The sequence below is a fragment of the Piliocolobus tephrosceles genome, chromosome 19 (assembly GCF_002776525.5).
Source record: "Piliocolobus tephrosceles isolate RC106 chromosome 19, ASM277652v3, whole genome shotgun sequence".
In the NCBI taxonomy this organism is placed as follows: Eukaryota; Metazoa; Chordata; class Mammalia; order Primates; family Cercopithecidae; genus Piliocolobus; species Piliocolobus tephrosceles.
This window is the reverse complement of record NC_045452.1, coordinates 4,788,401-4,803,572: the sequence shown is the minus strand read 5'-3', so window position 1 is coordinate 4,803,572 and position 15,172 is coordinate 4,788,401. Positions and strand designations below refer to the sequence as shown.

The following is a 15,172-nucleotide window of genomic DNA, read 5'->3' as shown; positions in this document are numbered from 1 at the left end:
AAAAAAAGAAAGAAAGAAAAAAAGAAAGAAGAAAGAAAAAAGTATCTTTTCCAAATTTGTGAATTGTGTGATTTTTCAGTTAACCAGCTCTCAGGACTGGGGCCAGTCAGGCTGCTGAGTCCTGGCCACCAGAGTGGTGAGGTGTTGCGGGGGGCAGAGGTGGCGCTTGTCTCTGTCCAGGGGTGGCCTGGCTGAGGTTCTGCTGGTCTGCGAGCATCAGTTTCCCCACCTCCATGGTGGTGCAGTGTGGAGAACCATAGGAGCCTGGTGCAGGCGCCCCTCTGTGCACTGTCCGATGGTCCCCTCCCCCATGTAGAACCATGGAATCAGGCCACAGTCCGCCTCTTCTTTAATCTTGAACTGGAGGATATACAGGTTGAGCGGGTGGGAGAGTGGCCCCAGGCAAGAGGCCTGCGGAGGGATAGAGGGGCCAGTTCAGGGCCACCAGGGGCTCTGGGAAAGGGGGTCAGGGAAGAGGCTCAGCCTCCCATCTGCCCAGCTGGTCCCTGCCACCTCTTCCACTCTCAGCTGGACTCCCCTGCCAGGGGTCCAGATCCTGCCAGAGTACTTGGTCCCCCAGCCATGTCCGGCCTGGACATAGGACCCATGGTGGGGCCGGACTTCAGCTCTGGGCAGAGCAGTGTCTTAGTAGCCTGCGGCCTCCCCACCCTTCCTCAGGTCCGAGACGGCATACACACAGGCCCCCTCCTGGGACACGGCCTGGACCACATTCAAGAAGAAGGGCCTCTGGGTCTGGTTCTGGCCACGGTCTTGGAGTCCCCTCTGCACCTCCTGGAGAGGAGAGAAAGCAGGTTCACAGGGGAGGGCAGCTCAGCCCATCTCCCAAAGGGAGGGGCCTCTGCAAGAAATGAGAAAAATGATCAAAAGGCAAGACTGAGAGGAAGAGGGCCTGAAGACACAGGAAGAGGGGAGGACCTGATGGGAGCATGGAAGAGATCCAAAGGCCCGTAGAGGACAAGGTCAGCCTCCAGAGATTATGTACGAAGGACACCACCCAGGCCTGAAGACCTCCACATGCAAGTTCATGTCTGTTCTGGATCCAAGGACACCAGGGCCTTGAAGTGCAAATCTGAGTTCAGGGGGCCTTAGATGATGGACGTGGCTTCTCAAGATTTAGACACTGAGGCCAGACACATGGCTCACACCTGTAATCCCAACACTTTGGGAAGCTGAGGAAGGAGGATCACTTGAGGCCAGGAGTTTGAGATCAGCCTGGGCAATACAGAAAGATCCTGTTTCTCAAAAAAAAAAAAAAAAAAAAAAAAAAGGCCAGGCATGGTGGCACATACCTACAGTGTTAGCCACTTGGGAGCCAAGGTGGGAGGATCACTTGAGGCCAGGAGTTTCAGAACAGCCAGGGCAACAACAAAGCAAGACACCATCTCTACAAGAAAATCAAAATTTGGGCTGGGCCCGGTGGCTCACACCTGTAATCGCAGCACTTTTGGAGGCTGAGGCAGGAGGATCTTTTGAGCTCAGGAGTTCAAGATCAGCCTGGGCAACATAGTGAGATCACGTCTTTATTTAAAAATAAAAGAAAAAAGAAAAAATTAGTTGGGTGTGGTGGCCCTGTGCCTGTAGTCCCAGCTACTCAGGAGGCTGAAGCAGGAGCATCCCTTGAGGCCAGGAGTTTGAGGCTGCAGTGAGCCTTGATCCTGACACTGCACTCCAGCCTGGGCAAAAGAGCAAGACTGAAACCGCCTTTGCAAAATTATGACTGAGACAGTGAGAGATCTAACTTAATCAACTCCATTTTGCTTCTAACCTCCCAGTTGTCCTTGTTCATTCCTGGGTGTAGGCTGAACTAACTTTGGGAGAAACTTAGTTTATAGTTTAAAACAAAGACGGTAACAGCCCTTTCCCAAAGCAGACCTCCTTCTTGTCTGGGCACTAGATTGCCTTCATAGGACTAACATTAGCCACAAGATTAGAAATTACTGTTTAGGAGTCATGCAGCTGAAGTCTAAAGATTCTGACCCTCCCTAAACTGCTCCTAAGATCAGTGTTGGAGAAATTTTGCAGACCCCGCACTTGATGGATCAGCTGGCACCATCCAGATGGATTAACTGGCTCATCTGATCTTGTGGCCCCCTCCCAGGAACTGACTGAGCACAAGAAGACAGTTTCAACTCCCTATGATTCTAGGATTTCCAGGTTTGTGTGTGTGTGTGTCTGTTTTTGAGATGGAGTCCTGCTCTGTCACCCATGCTGGCATGCAATGGCACGATCTTGGCTCACTGCAACTTCCCCTTCCAGATTCAAGTGATTCTCTTGCCTCAGCCTCCCCAGTAGCTGGGATTATAGACGCCTGCCACTACGCCCAGCTAATTTTTGTATTTTTAGTAGAGACAGGTTTTCGCCATGTTGGCCAGGCTGGTCTCCTGACCTCAGGTGACCCACCCACCTCAGCCTCCCAAAGTGGTGGGATTACAGGCATGAGCCACCGGGCCCAGCCAACTCCCCGTGATTTCATCCCTGACTAATCAGCACTCCTGGCTCATTGGCTTCCCCCAACCCACCAAGCTGTCCTTAAAAACACTGCACCTTAGCCAGGTACGGTGGTCACGCCTGTAATCCCAGCACTTTGGGAGGCGGAGGTGGGCAGATCACCTGAGGTCAGGAGTTCGAGACCAGCCTGGCCAACATGGAGAAACCCTGTTTCTATTAAAAATACAAAAATTAGCCAGGCTTGGTGGCGCACACCTGAAATCCCAGCTACTTGGGAGGCTGAGACATGAGAATTGCTTGAACCCAGGAGGCAGAGGTTACAGATCATGCCACTGCACTCCAGCCTGGGCGACAGAGTGAGACTCTGTCTCAAAAACAAAACAAAACAAAACAAATCAAACACGAAAAAACTCTACTCCCCGAATGTTCAGGTAGACTGATTTGAGTAATAATAAAACTCCGGTCTCCCACCCAGCAGGCTCTGCCTGAATTACTCTTTCTCTATTGTAATTCCCCTGTCTTGATGAATCCACGGTTACAAGACCTTGCCTCAAAAAATTTTCAAAAAAGACCTATGATCTCAACACACGATGTCAAGACCTTAGACACCCAGGAACCCACAACTTTAGGGCCCTACTGGTGTCTATTGGTGGAGAATTCAGCCAGGATAAGGACGTGAATACCCGTGGATCCAGGGAAATTAGATCCCTAAGCTAAAGGCACACACAGTCCCACAGTGTGAGACACTCAGGGCATGGGAGCCTACAGGCTCAGACTCGAGACCCTGAATTTGTGGACTTCAAGGAAGTCAGAGACCAAAGTAGCCCCTAGCCTTGTGCTTGTTCCTAAGGTGCCAAGTACCTTGTCCTGGGGCTATGGTCCTCACGAACTACCAGTCTGTAAAGGGGCAGAAGTCCTAGAGTACAGGCACCTGTGCTACGAGGGCCCCATGTTTCCAGATACTATTTAAGACTAATGACCTGAGAACTTGGCTGGGCGCAGTCACTCACGCCTGTAATCCCAGCAAATTGGGAGGCCGAGGCAGGCGGATACCTGAGGTCAGGAGTTCCAGACCAGCCTGGCCAACATGGCAAAACCCCATCTCTACTAATAATACAAAAATTAGCCAGGCATGGTGGTGTGGGCCTGTAATCCCAGCTACTCGGGAGGCTGAGGCAGGAGAATCACTTGAACCCAGGAGGTGGAGGTTGCAATGAGCTGAGATCGTGCCACTGCACTCCAGCCTGGATAACAGAGTGAAACTGTGTCTCAACAACAATAACAAGCCAAAAAAAGAAAAGAAAAAAAAAAAAGACTAATGGCCCGAGAACCTTACCCCGCAGGGCCTGAGATTTTGGAGACATCTAGGTGCATCAGGTGATGCCACATGGCCTGAGCTGCTGACAGGGCAAATGAGGTCTTTGGAGCCCTGCACATTTGGCTATAAGTTCCCCGTGGCTGACAATTCGTAGAATTGCCCACTGTCCTTAGACTTGAGGGCCAAGATCCTCACTGCTGAAGCCAAAGCTGGACTTACACTGCTCAGAGACTCCACTCCTCAGAGTCTCCTGGCCAAACTCCAAGACTCTGAGGATCAAAGACTCTCCTCACCCTAGTCCCTGGACCTTAGCTGTGAAGGTCCTTGGAGGCTCAAAGTCTCCAACCCAGAGTTTAGAATTTACTCCATGGAAAGCCCTAGACCTGAATAGCTGACATTCCAACTCCCCAAGGGAACTGAGAACCTTAGGTTCGTGGGCCACTGGATTCCATTAATCCCAGTCCTCAGACTGTCATCTCCCAAATTCTCAGCATTTCAGGTCCTCAGTGTAAAAGGTCCTGGGAATTGATGTTCACGAGGACAAAGGTCCTTCAGTCAAGAGTCAAGGGAGGGCCAGGCGCAATGGCTCATGCCTGTAAGCCCAGCATTTTGGGAGGCTAAGGTGGGCAGATCACTTGAGGTTGGGAGTTCGAGACCAGCCTGGCCAACATGAGGAAACCCCGTCTTTACTAAAAATACAAAAATTAGCCAGGCTTGGTTTGCATGCCTGTAGTCCCAGCTATTCAGAGGCTGAGGCAGGAGAATTGGTTGAACCTGGGAAGTGGAGGTGGCGGTGAGGCAAGATTGTGCCACTGCACTCCAGCCTGAGTGACAGAGTGAGACTGCCTAAAAAAAAAATAAAAAAAGACTCAAGGGAGGAGGGCTCCAAAGGATGTGCCCTGGATCTTGAAATCCTCCATATCTAAGATCCCTGGAACCTGAGAGCCCTGAGAGGGTCTTCCTGTCATGCGAAGGACCCTATATGGGGAGGGAGGCCTGCAAACTCCAAGAATTTGAGCCTAACAGGCTGAGGTCCTTAGTCTCAAGGTGTGAAGACGAAGACTGTTGGGGACTACACTCTGTTCCTACACTAAGGTCCCAGTCCATGGTTCTCAGGTTCTAAGGGCTTTGGAAGGTGGACTTGAGACCAAAGAAATCTCATAACAGGAGAGGCAGCTTTGAGGACCTTGAACCTCAGTTAGCTGAACTGAACTGACCTCAGGCACCATGTTTGGAGCCTTGAAAAGATAGCAATCTTTTTTTTTTTTTGAGACAGAATTTTGCTTTTGTTGCCCAGGCTGGAGTGCAATGGCACAATCTCAGCTCACTGCAACCTCTGCCTCCCAGGTTCGAGCAATTCTCCTGCCTCAGCCTCCTGAGTAGTTGGGATTACAGGTGTGTGCCACCACGCCTGGCTAATTTTTGTATTTTTACTAGAGACGGGGTTTCACCATGTTGGCCAGGCTGGCCTGGAAGTCCTGACCTCAGGTTATCCACCTGCCTCTGCCTCCCAAAGTGCTGGGATTACAGGCGTGACCACTGGGCCTGGCCCTATCAATCTTTTAAATAGGTCATAACAAAGGGCATCCATCAACCCAAAGATGCTCCGAGGAAGCCGAGTCTCTGTCTACGGATGGTTCACAGCCAGGAGAATTCAGCCTCTGGAGCTGCACCCTGGGCTTTTGTGGGGAATCAAAAAAATGTTTGTAGGCCAGGCATGGTGGCTCACGCCTATAATCCCAGCATTTTGGGAGGCCAAGGTGGGAAGATTGCTTGAGCTCAGGAGTTCAAGACCAGCCTAGGCAACATGGCAAGAGACCCTGTCTCCACGAAAAACAAAAAAATAAAAACTATCCAGGTGTGGTGGCACACACCTGTAGTCCTAGTTCCTTGGGAGCCTGAGGAGGAAGGATCACTTGAACCCAGGAAGTCAAGGCTGGAGTGAGCTGTGATCACAATAGTGCACTCCAACCTAGGCAACAGAGCCAGATGCTGCCTCAAAAAAAAAAAAAAAAAATATATATATATATATATATATAGTAAAAATTACCACCAATGCCCCAGAAGAAAATTACTTTATAGACTGCCACAGGAAAAACAACCTCTTTTACAAAAAAAAGTCACAAATATAAGTTACAAATCACACAAGGAAATAGTCACCATGAGGGAGAGTCTGAGAGGCCCCAGCCAGGAAAACTCACTTCTGAAAAATGGCATCAACCACAGACCAGAGAGGCCAAGGTGCTGAGATCCTCAGCCTGGGAGCAGTGTAGACAACACCCTGCTCTCTGTCTTGGAGGCCACGGAACTGGCCTGGAGGTCACTGATGGCCTCACCCATCAAGGTCCCCAACTCCTATGGCCCCCAAAGCTGAAGTGTACCTGGCCTAAGAATCTCAGTGACTGAGTTCCTCTCAGGTGGCTTTGAGCAGCATGGACTTGGGGAGTGGGCTCTGCCCTAGGCATCCAGCTGGGACCTCAGCCTCACCTGGCTGAAGCTGGGCTCGTACTCCACATGGCCCTTACTGTTGACATGCAGGACGGGGGCTGCAATGGCCGCTCTCAGGTCAAAGCCAAGCCACAGCTTGTTCATGATGGCCTGGGGGAGAGATGAGGGATGCAGGGAGAAAGGGGGTACCTGCTACCCCTACATCAGCCCTCACATCCCCACTCCAGGGAGAGTCAGACAGTATGCTGCCCAGAGAGGAGACACTGGAGCCCAGAGCCCCCCAGACTCACCTGGGCCACGGCAGAGACGATGAGCTCCCCGCCAGCCCCGCCAATCACTAGCTTCGACCCCTGGGCTTTGTTGATCAAGATGGAGGGCACCATGGAGGACGGGGACCGCTCACCTGGAACTGGGGGCCAGCACCCTCCGGGAGCTCCACCCACCCTGTCTCCATTCACTGCTGAGCAAACAGCGGCTTAGTGAGTGCAGTGACCCATCCAGGGGTCAGCATGCAGCCCCAGCCCAGCCCCCTCCCGCCTCTTCCCTGGTTGGGGCCCTTGTGGACCCTGAGTGGGAAGCCTTGTTCTCACCAGGTGAGGGGGTGTTGCCGGAACCCCGGGGGCATCTCTCGCATAAGTCCAGGAGCTCGTTGTTGAGGATGATGCCTGTCCGTGGTGAATACACCATCGCTCCAAAGCTGCAGCCGTGGAGGCAGAGCCTGGGCTAGGACCTGGGGCTCCCACCAGACACCGCCTGCCCTGCCCACCTTGCAGGACCCCTCATTTTACAGCTGCCCCGAAGCATGCTGGAGCCACTATTCTCTCCCTGGCATCACCCAGGAGGGATCCCCAAAGACCCACCTGTGCCCCCATATCAGGGCACCCTTCTGAGTGAGGCCGCCCATTCCCAGGTAAGTCTTGGCTCGGGGCCACCCCAGTAACAGCCTTTCCAGCCAGAGATGTCAGGGGTGGGGGCCTCTTTTGAAATAGAGGAGGAGACAAAGGGCAAAAGCAAGGTGCTGCTCCATGGGGACAAGTGAGGGGACATGGGGCTGCAGGAGTGCTGGTCTAGGAGAGGAGGAGTGAGGCCACCAGCCTTCCCCCAGGCCCCACGCACGGTGTGTTGATGGTGCTGGTGGCAGCCACGGCGCTGCCATCCTCCCCCAGCACAGACACATGGGACGTGCCTGTCCCGTGGCCCCAGGCCTCGGCCAAGCTGTAGTGGCTGAGCTGGTGGTCCCCCCGGCCATCGATCTGTTGGCGGATGAGCTGGGCCAGGGTCTCCCCCGGCAGGTCCCGGGGGGCATTCGGGGGGGGGTGGGCAGGTGGCAGGGTCAGTGAGGGGCCAGGCGGGATCCACAGAACCAAGGGCAGGACAAGCTCAGCCCCCATGGGGGCCACCTCTAGTCTGTCCTCTACCTTGTGGCCAGGACTCCCTCAAGCCCAGGCTAGGTCTAGACTCTGCCCACCCTCCAGGTCCTTTGAGATATGGTGCCACTCCTGCATCTGACCCCTGTACCTGCCACCCCGGCATCCCTTTCAGTCCTGCCCCAGCCTAGAACCACATACATCTCCCTCCAACCTCCCCCTGCTGGGCCTGACCCTCCTTTCATGCTAAGTCCTGAGCCAGTGGGGAGGACAGTCCACCAGCCCAGCAACCTCAGCAACCTCACCTGGAGCTTTGGGTGGCTGCGAGGGTCCCTCAGCCTCCACCTCTGCCCCCTGGCAAACTTGAGTGTCTCCACAAGGTGGTGGTACATGTTCACCCTCCCCTCAGGCCTGGCCACAGACTCTGCTGAGAAGTTGAACCCTGGAGAGGGGTCGGGGCACAGGTTGGAGTCACCCTATGTAATGGATTGAATGTTGCCCCCGTCCCCAGAGAGCTCCACCCACATCCTAATTCCCAAAACCTGGGGATACTACTTATACAGCGCAAGAGTGACTAATACCTTAAGTGGAAAAGTATGTTAACGATTTTTTTTGAGACAGAGTCTCACTCTGTCGCCCAGGCTGGAGTGCAATGGTGCAGTCTCAACTCACTGCAACCTCCATCTCCCAGGTTCAAGCGATTCTTGTGCCTCAGTCTCCTGAGTAGCTGATACTACGTGCGTTCGCCACCACGTCCAGCTAATTTTTTCTTTTTTTGTATTTTTAGTAGAGAAGAGGTTTTGCCATGTTGTTCAGGCTTGTCTCAAACTCCTGGCCTCAAGTGATCTGTCTGCCTTGGACTCCCAAAGTGCTGGGATTACAGGCATGAGCCATCATGCCCCGCCTTTTTTGTGTTTTTTGGAGGAGTCTTCCTCTGTCACCCAGGCTGGAGTGTGTGGCGCAATCTCAGCTTACTGCAATCTCCACCTCCTGGGTTCAAATGATTCTTCCACCTCAGCCTTCTGAGTAGCTAGGACTACAGGCGCACGCCACCATGCCCAGCTAATTTTTGTATTTTTAGTAGAGATGGTGCTTCACTGTGTTGGCCAGTCTGGTCTCCAACTCCTGACCTCAAGTGATCCACCCGCCTTAGCCTCCCAAAGTGCTGGGATTACAGGCATGACCCACCACACCCAGCCTAAAGTATGTAAAAGATTTTGAGAGGAGGAGATGATCCTGGATTATCTAGATATGCCCTGAATGTGATCACAGTATCCTTGTAAGACAGACACACAGAGGAGAGGACACACAGAGCAGAGGAGAAACCAGTGTGACCATGGAGACAGAGACTGGAGTGAGACAGCCACAAGCCAAGGAATGCTGGCAGCCACCGGAAGTGATAAGAGGTGGTGAAAATTGTCAAAATACAGCTGTGGCCACGCCACAGTGGTTCACACCTATAATCCCAGCACTTTGGAAGGCTGAGGTGACAGGATTGAGGTGAGGTTGAGGCTGCAGTGAGCCTTGACAGTGCCACTGCACTCCAGCCCAGGTGACAGAGCAAGACCCTGCCTCAAAAAACAAACAACTCACAGCCTTACACAAAGGCCATCACAAACTTACACAAAAAATACTTCTGCAGAGACATCTGCCCAGGAGTGGCCTGTCCAGCCTCAGACTAGTGCCATCCTTATGACTTTTCCATGCATCCCAGTAACCAAAGATGATCATTTCAAAATGTTTTTTTCTTTGTTTGTTTGTTTGTTTGAGACAGAGTCTCCCTCTGTCCCCCAGGCTGGAGAGCAGTGGCATGATCTCGGCTCACTGCAAGCTCTATCTCCTGGGTTCACACCATTCTCCTGCCTCAGCCTCCCAAGCAGCTGGGACTACAGGCACCCACCACCATGCCTGGCTAATTTGTATTTTTAGTAGAGACAGGGTTTCACTGTGCTAGCCAGGATGGTCTCAATCTCCTGACCTCGTGATCTGCCCTCCTTGGCCTCCCAAAGTGCTGGGATTACAGGCATAAGCTACCAAGCCAGGCCCAAAACAGTTATATACCAAAGCTAAGCTATGAGGACGCAAAGGAATAAAAACAATACACTGGGCCAGGCACGGTAGTTTATACCTATAATCCTAGCACTTTGGGAGGCCAAGGCGGGTGAATCACCTGAGTTCAGGAGTTCGAGACCAGTCTGGCTAACATGATGAAACCCTGTCTCTACTAATAATACAAAAATTAGCTGAGCATGGTGGCACACACGGGTAGTCCTAGCTACTCGGGAGGCTGAGGCAGGAGAATCGCTTGAACCGGGAGGTGGAGGTTGCAGTGAGCTGAGATCACACTGTTGCACTCCAGCCTGGGTGACAAGAGTGAAACTCCATCTCCAAAAAAAATGGAATGATATAATGGTGCCCAGCATGTTGGCTCACACCTATAATCCCAGCACTTTGGGAGGACAAGGCAGGCAGATCACCTGAGGTCAGGGGTTCAAGACCAGCCTGGCCAACATGGTGAAACCCCATCTTTACTAATAATACAAAAAAAAAAAAAAAAAAAAATTAGATGTGGTGGCAGGCACCTGTAATCCCAGCTACCTGGGAGGCTGAGGCAGGAAAATCGCTTGAATCCAGTTGGCGGAGGTTGTAGTGAACCGAGATGCACTATTGCACCCCAGCTTTGGCAACAGAGCGAGACTCTGTCTCGGGTGGAAAATGCTATAATGGACCGTGGGAACTCAAGGGGAAGTGTGGGAGGCAGATGAGGGATAAAAGACTACACACTAGGTACCCTGTGTACTGCTTGGGTAATGAGTGCACCAAGGTCTCAGAAATCACCACTAAAGGATGGGTATAGTGGCTCATGCCTGTAATCTCAGCACTTTGGGAGGCTGAGGCAGGCAGATCACTTGAAGTCAGGAGTTCGAGACCAGTCTGGCCAACATGGTGAAACCCCATTTCTACTAAAAAAAGAAAAAGAAAAAAGAAAAAAAAATACAAAAATTAGCCAGGCTTGGTGGTGTGCACCTATAATCCCAGCTACTCAGGAGGCTGAGACTGGAGAATTGCTTGAATCTGGGAGGCAGAGGTTGCAGTGAGCGAAGATCATGCCACTGCTCTCCAGCCTGGGCCACAGAGTGAGATTCCATCTCAAAAAAAGAAATCATCCACTAAATAACTTTTCCATGCAACCGAACACCACGTGTTCCCCCAAAACTAATGAAATAAAAATAAAATAGCCAGGCAGAGGTGGCTCACGTCTGGAATCCCAGGACTTTGGGAGGCTGAGGCAAGTGGGTCAGTTAAGGTCAAGAGTTCAAGACCAGCCAGGCCAACATGGTGAAACCCCGTCTCCACTAAAAAGAAAAAAATCATCTGGGCGTGGTGGCTCAAGCCTGTAATCCCAGCACTTTGGGAGGCCGAGGTGGGTGGATCACTTGACATCAGGAGTTCAAGACCAGCCTGATCAACATGGCAAAACCCCATCTCTACCAAAAATACAAAAATTAACCGGGTGTGATGGCAGGCACCTGTAATCCCAGCTACTTGAGAGGCTGAGGCAGGAGAATCGCTTGTACCTGGGAGGCAGAGGTTGCAATGAGCTGAGATCACGCCATTGCACTCTAGTCTGGGCGACAGATTAAGACTCTGTCTCAAAAAAATAAAAATAAGAAAGGGAAAAAAGAAAAGATAAAAATCAGCGGCATGTGGTGGCCCATGCCTATAATCCCAGCTACTTGGGAGGCTGAGTCAGGAGAATTGCTTGAACCCAGGAAGTAGAGCTTGCAATGAATCGAGATTGCGCCACTGTGCTCTAGCCTAGACACCATCTCAATAATAATAATAACAATGCAATGAAAAAATAAAATATACAATAAATTATCATTGATTGTAAGCAAAAAAATTATATACTCTTCCTCATTTTCTTTTTGAGAACCTTTGTCTTCCTTCACCTCCCTGAATACACACACAGTTTACAGTAGCGTGGGTATTCCCACCACGATGCCTACTCTGGAATAAACATCATTTTCTCTGAATGTTGTTCAAAGAAACAACAGCCTTGTTCTGTTTTTCATTTAGGTCAACAAGGCAAAGAACAGACTCTCCCCTGGAGCCCCCGAGGGAATGCAGCCCTGTGGACACCTAGATATCGGGCTTCTGGCTTCCAGAACTGTGAGAGGACACATTGCTGTTATTTTAAGCCACCAAGCTTGTAGTGATTTATAATGGCAGACACAGGACACTAATATTAAGCCAGCGCAGACAGCCCCAGGCCTTGGCACTGCCAGAACCCCCCTGCAGGCTGCCTTGGGCTGGGCTGGTTTCGCTCCCCCAGGTGCAAACCCCTGACGGGCAGCCCGCCACCCACACAGCCCATCTGCTTCTGTGTCTGGGACTGGTCACCTAGCGGGAGGAGGACTCTGGACAAATGATGTCACACCCTTCAGCAAAGCCTCACGTATGGGTGGAGCTGGAGGTCAGCTCTAAAACCCACCCTCATGACTGGTTTACACAGCTCGGTCTTCACACTGTGCATCTGCGAACCCGGTTTATGGAGGAGGAGGCTGAGCTGGGCCTTGGCTGGGCTTGGAGTCTGAGTTCCCGGGTGTGGGGGGCCAGGGCTCTGGGCAGGGGCTTTACCTCTTAGCACATTGAGGATGAAGCTGAGAATGGCACCCCCTGCAGGTGGCGGTGGTGAGTACAAGGTATAGTCCCCCAGGGGCACCTCCAGGGCGTCCACTACCTCGGGCTGGAACTTGGCCAGGTCCTGCAGCGTCAGCTGGCTCCCTGGGGTGAGATGGAGAGGGCTCCATGAACAGATGGGGAAACTGAGGCAGGGAGGAATAGCCACTGGTGTCAGGTCACACAGTGGGATCCCACTCATGCTCTAGCCTTGCGGACACAGAGGGTGATGGTAGGTCTGTAGGCGGTGGCCTCAGGACCAGCCCCTTGGGGCCAGGCATGGAGGGGTGGACAGAGACCAGAGGCAGGGAGGCTGGGGAGGTGAAGGCAAAGATGGGAGAGAGAGCTGGCCTTTGAGAGCCTGTGAGAATGGTTAGCTCGGCTACCCAGGCCTGTTGTGACCATCAGTAACGCCCCTCTGCTGGCTCTAACCCGCAGGCTCTGCTCTCTGAGGTCCTGGACCACAGGGGTCCTTGGGCTGGCAGAGCTAGGTGCATGGCCTCTCGGGGTCCCAGGCACCTCCAGCACTCCCTCAGGGCCTGGGAAGGAGCCTGCCCTCAACCCCCCGTGCCCAGAACTTGGCTCTCCCTCCAGCAGGGACAGGGTATGGGACCTCAGGGAGGCTGACCTTCCTTGGCAATGTCCTCCACCAGCATCTGGCCCAGCCTCCCCGTGTAGAAGACCTCCGCACCCTCTGTGGCCACGGTCTCCAGGGTGGTGGCCAGCGCAGGCCATGGGAGCGGGTCCTGAGGCCTCAGGGGTTCTGTCCCGTTGAAGAAGAGCTGGCTGGGAGATGGGGGGAGCCTCAGGGTGGGGGCAGGTCCTAGAGGCAGCCACACTCCTTCGGGGCTGTCTTGGGTGGAGTCCTCAGGACCCTACAGTGGGGGTGCCCTGACCCAGGGTCCCGAGGCGCTAGGGTGGACACCGGGGGACAGCTTCCCTAGGAGGCGGTGGGACTGACACCACCCACCCCGCTCATGGCCCTGGTCCAGGGAGGGCAGATTTCCCAGTGGGGCCTGGGTCCACCTAGGGCCTGTCAACTCCTCACTCCTGGGAGGGGCTGCCAGTGGGCTGGGTGGGGTGGGTGAGAGTGGCAGTTGAAGCCCTCCTGCCATGCCAGAGAGAGGGAGGAGGAGGCCGGGGCCAGGGCGGGTGGCAGAGCCCAAATCCACACCGTGGAGTCCTAGCACTTGGGCGATAAACTCCCCCCAGCCTCACCCATGAGTTAGGCTCTGCCACAGGGGGCTGGAAGGCCATGAACTGAGACAGGAAAGTGCTCTCTGTCCGGGCCTTAAGGTCCCCAACACCCGAGGGTTAATGCTCCAGTGTAGGAGGGACTGAGGCAGAGCTGGGATGTGGACTGGGCCCAGACAGGATGTGGCCTTGAACCCAGGAGCCCAGGGCCACCATGTGGGGCTCACCGCAGGGTTGACGCCTGCAAGGAAGGCCGCAGGAAGCCATTGTGCAGGAACCGGCTGAGGACGGGGGCCACCACATGCCCCCCTCGGAGCAGTGCGATGGTGGGCTGGAACAGCTGCGCCCAGGGCAGGCGGCCATGGCGGCGGTGGGCCTCGGCGTAGCCGCGGAGCTCCCCGGGCACCCCGATCCACTGGGCTCCTGTGTGGCACATCCCAGCTCTCAAACCTGTGGTCCAGGCCTTCCCAGGGGTTCGCCATCACCCCTACGTGTGGCCCCCCAGCTACAGCAGCCAGCGTGAGCTTTCTGGAGCCCACACCCGACCATGTCCCTCCCTGCTCAGACCACCTGTGGCTCCCCACAAAATCCATGGCCAGGCCCAAGGGGCCCTGCACAAACTGGTCCCAGGAGCCCCACCCTGTCCTGCCAACCCATCTCCACTCAACCTTCCAGGCCTTTGTCCAGCCTGGCCGCTCTCCCGGGATCACCTCAGCTCACCCATTCCCAAGGGGGACCTTCCCAATCCCTCAATCTCTGCAGGTTGGGGTTGGGGGTTCCCCACAGACTCTCTGTCCCCCAGTGCCAGGGAGTCACAGCCTGTCAGTGAGGCACTACTCCTTTGGGGGGTGTTGTGGTCAGTCCTAGTGGCCTGGGGTGTGGGAGTGGGGGACCCCCGTGGGGCCTCACCTGTGCCCAGCGGCAGAGCCTGTGCACACCGGTCCAGCAGGCTCGGGGCGTGGTGGGCTGGCACTGTCTCCCGGGCATTGATGACCTCCACCTTCCCTGGAGTAGGGCAGGGCAGGTGAGTGGTCATGGACCCTGCAGACAGCCCCTGGCCTGCTTCAGGCTTCAGTTTCCATCTCTGCATTATGAGATGGACTCTGGGCTAACAGGGGGACAGGAGTTGACAAGGGGGCAGGGCAGGGGGCCCAAGAGCACCCAGAAGCGGTCTTGAGTGGATGGGACTGGCTGGAGAAGGGGTTCCTCTGTGGTGTGGACAAGCCCATCTTCCCCATGGCAGGTCACATGTGGGCCCACCTGTTGTCACATTGTAGATGGTGAAGATGACCCCTCCGCCCAGGCCCATGCTCTGAGGGTTGACAACGCTGGTGCAGACCAGAGCCGCGATGGTGGCATCCACGGGTGAGCCCTGCTGCTGGAGGATGGCTCTAGGGGACACAGCACAGAGTTGGCAGTGGGGCTCCCCTCCCCCTGCCTCCCCACTAGGCTTGCTCAGTTGGCACTCATTGGAGAATGGTGACGGAGGTGGCCCATCTGCTGCCACCAAACCTCAGATTAGAGGTTTGTCACAGAACACAACCAGGCTTCCCCATCAAATCCAGCTGCTCACAGGTCCACAGCATTCTACAGCTGCAAAGTGTAATGCCATTTACACTGACCTTTGCCATATACAAGGTGCTTCTCAGTTTGCAAAGTGCTTCTATTGCCATTGCTCCCAGCAGCACCAACT

At 54.1% G+C, this 15,172-nt stretch overlaps 1 protein-coding gene across 1 annotated transcript; it reads right to left on the bottom strand.

Annotated features, from left to right (window-relative positions):
* Window positions 1-326: 326 nt before the first annotated feature.
* GGT5 (gamma-glutamyltransferase 5) lies at window positions 327-14,864 on the bottom strand. Its single transcript, XM_026448431.1, has 11 exons — window positions 14,740-14,864; window positions 14,389-14,484; window positions 13,707-13,902; window positions 12,914-13,071; window positions 12,244-12,390; window positions 7,909-8,044; window positions 7,352-7,543; window positions 6,826-6,932; window positions 6,526-6,692; window positions 6,275-6,385; window positions 327-792 (listed from the first exon to the last, which is right to left on the bottom strand). The coding sequence occupies exons 1-11, from the start codon at window positions 14,786-14,788 to the stop codon at window positions 646-648; spliced, it is 1,506 nt and encodes a 501-aa protein (XP_026304216.1). The 5' UTR covers window positions 14,789-14,864; the 3' UTR covers window positions 327-645.
* Window positions 14,865-15,172: the final 308 nt, after the last annotated feature.

Coding starts and splice junctions, on each gene's coding strand:
- GGT5 (XM_026448431.1), bottom strand. CDS start 14,788: ATGGGCCTGGGCGGAGGGGTCATCTTCACCATCTACAATGTGACAACA. Junction 13,072..13,706: donor TTGCAGGCGTCAACCCTGCG/GTGAGCCCCACA, acceptor CCCATCTCCCAG/CCAGCTCTTCTTCAACGGGA. Junction 793..6,274: donor ACGAGCCCAGCTTCAGCCAG/GTGAGGCTGAGG, acceptor TCTCCTCTCCAG/GAGGTGCAGAGGGGACTCCA.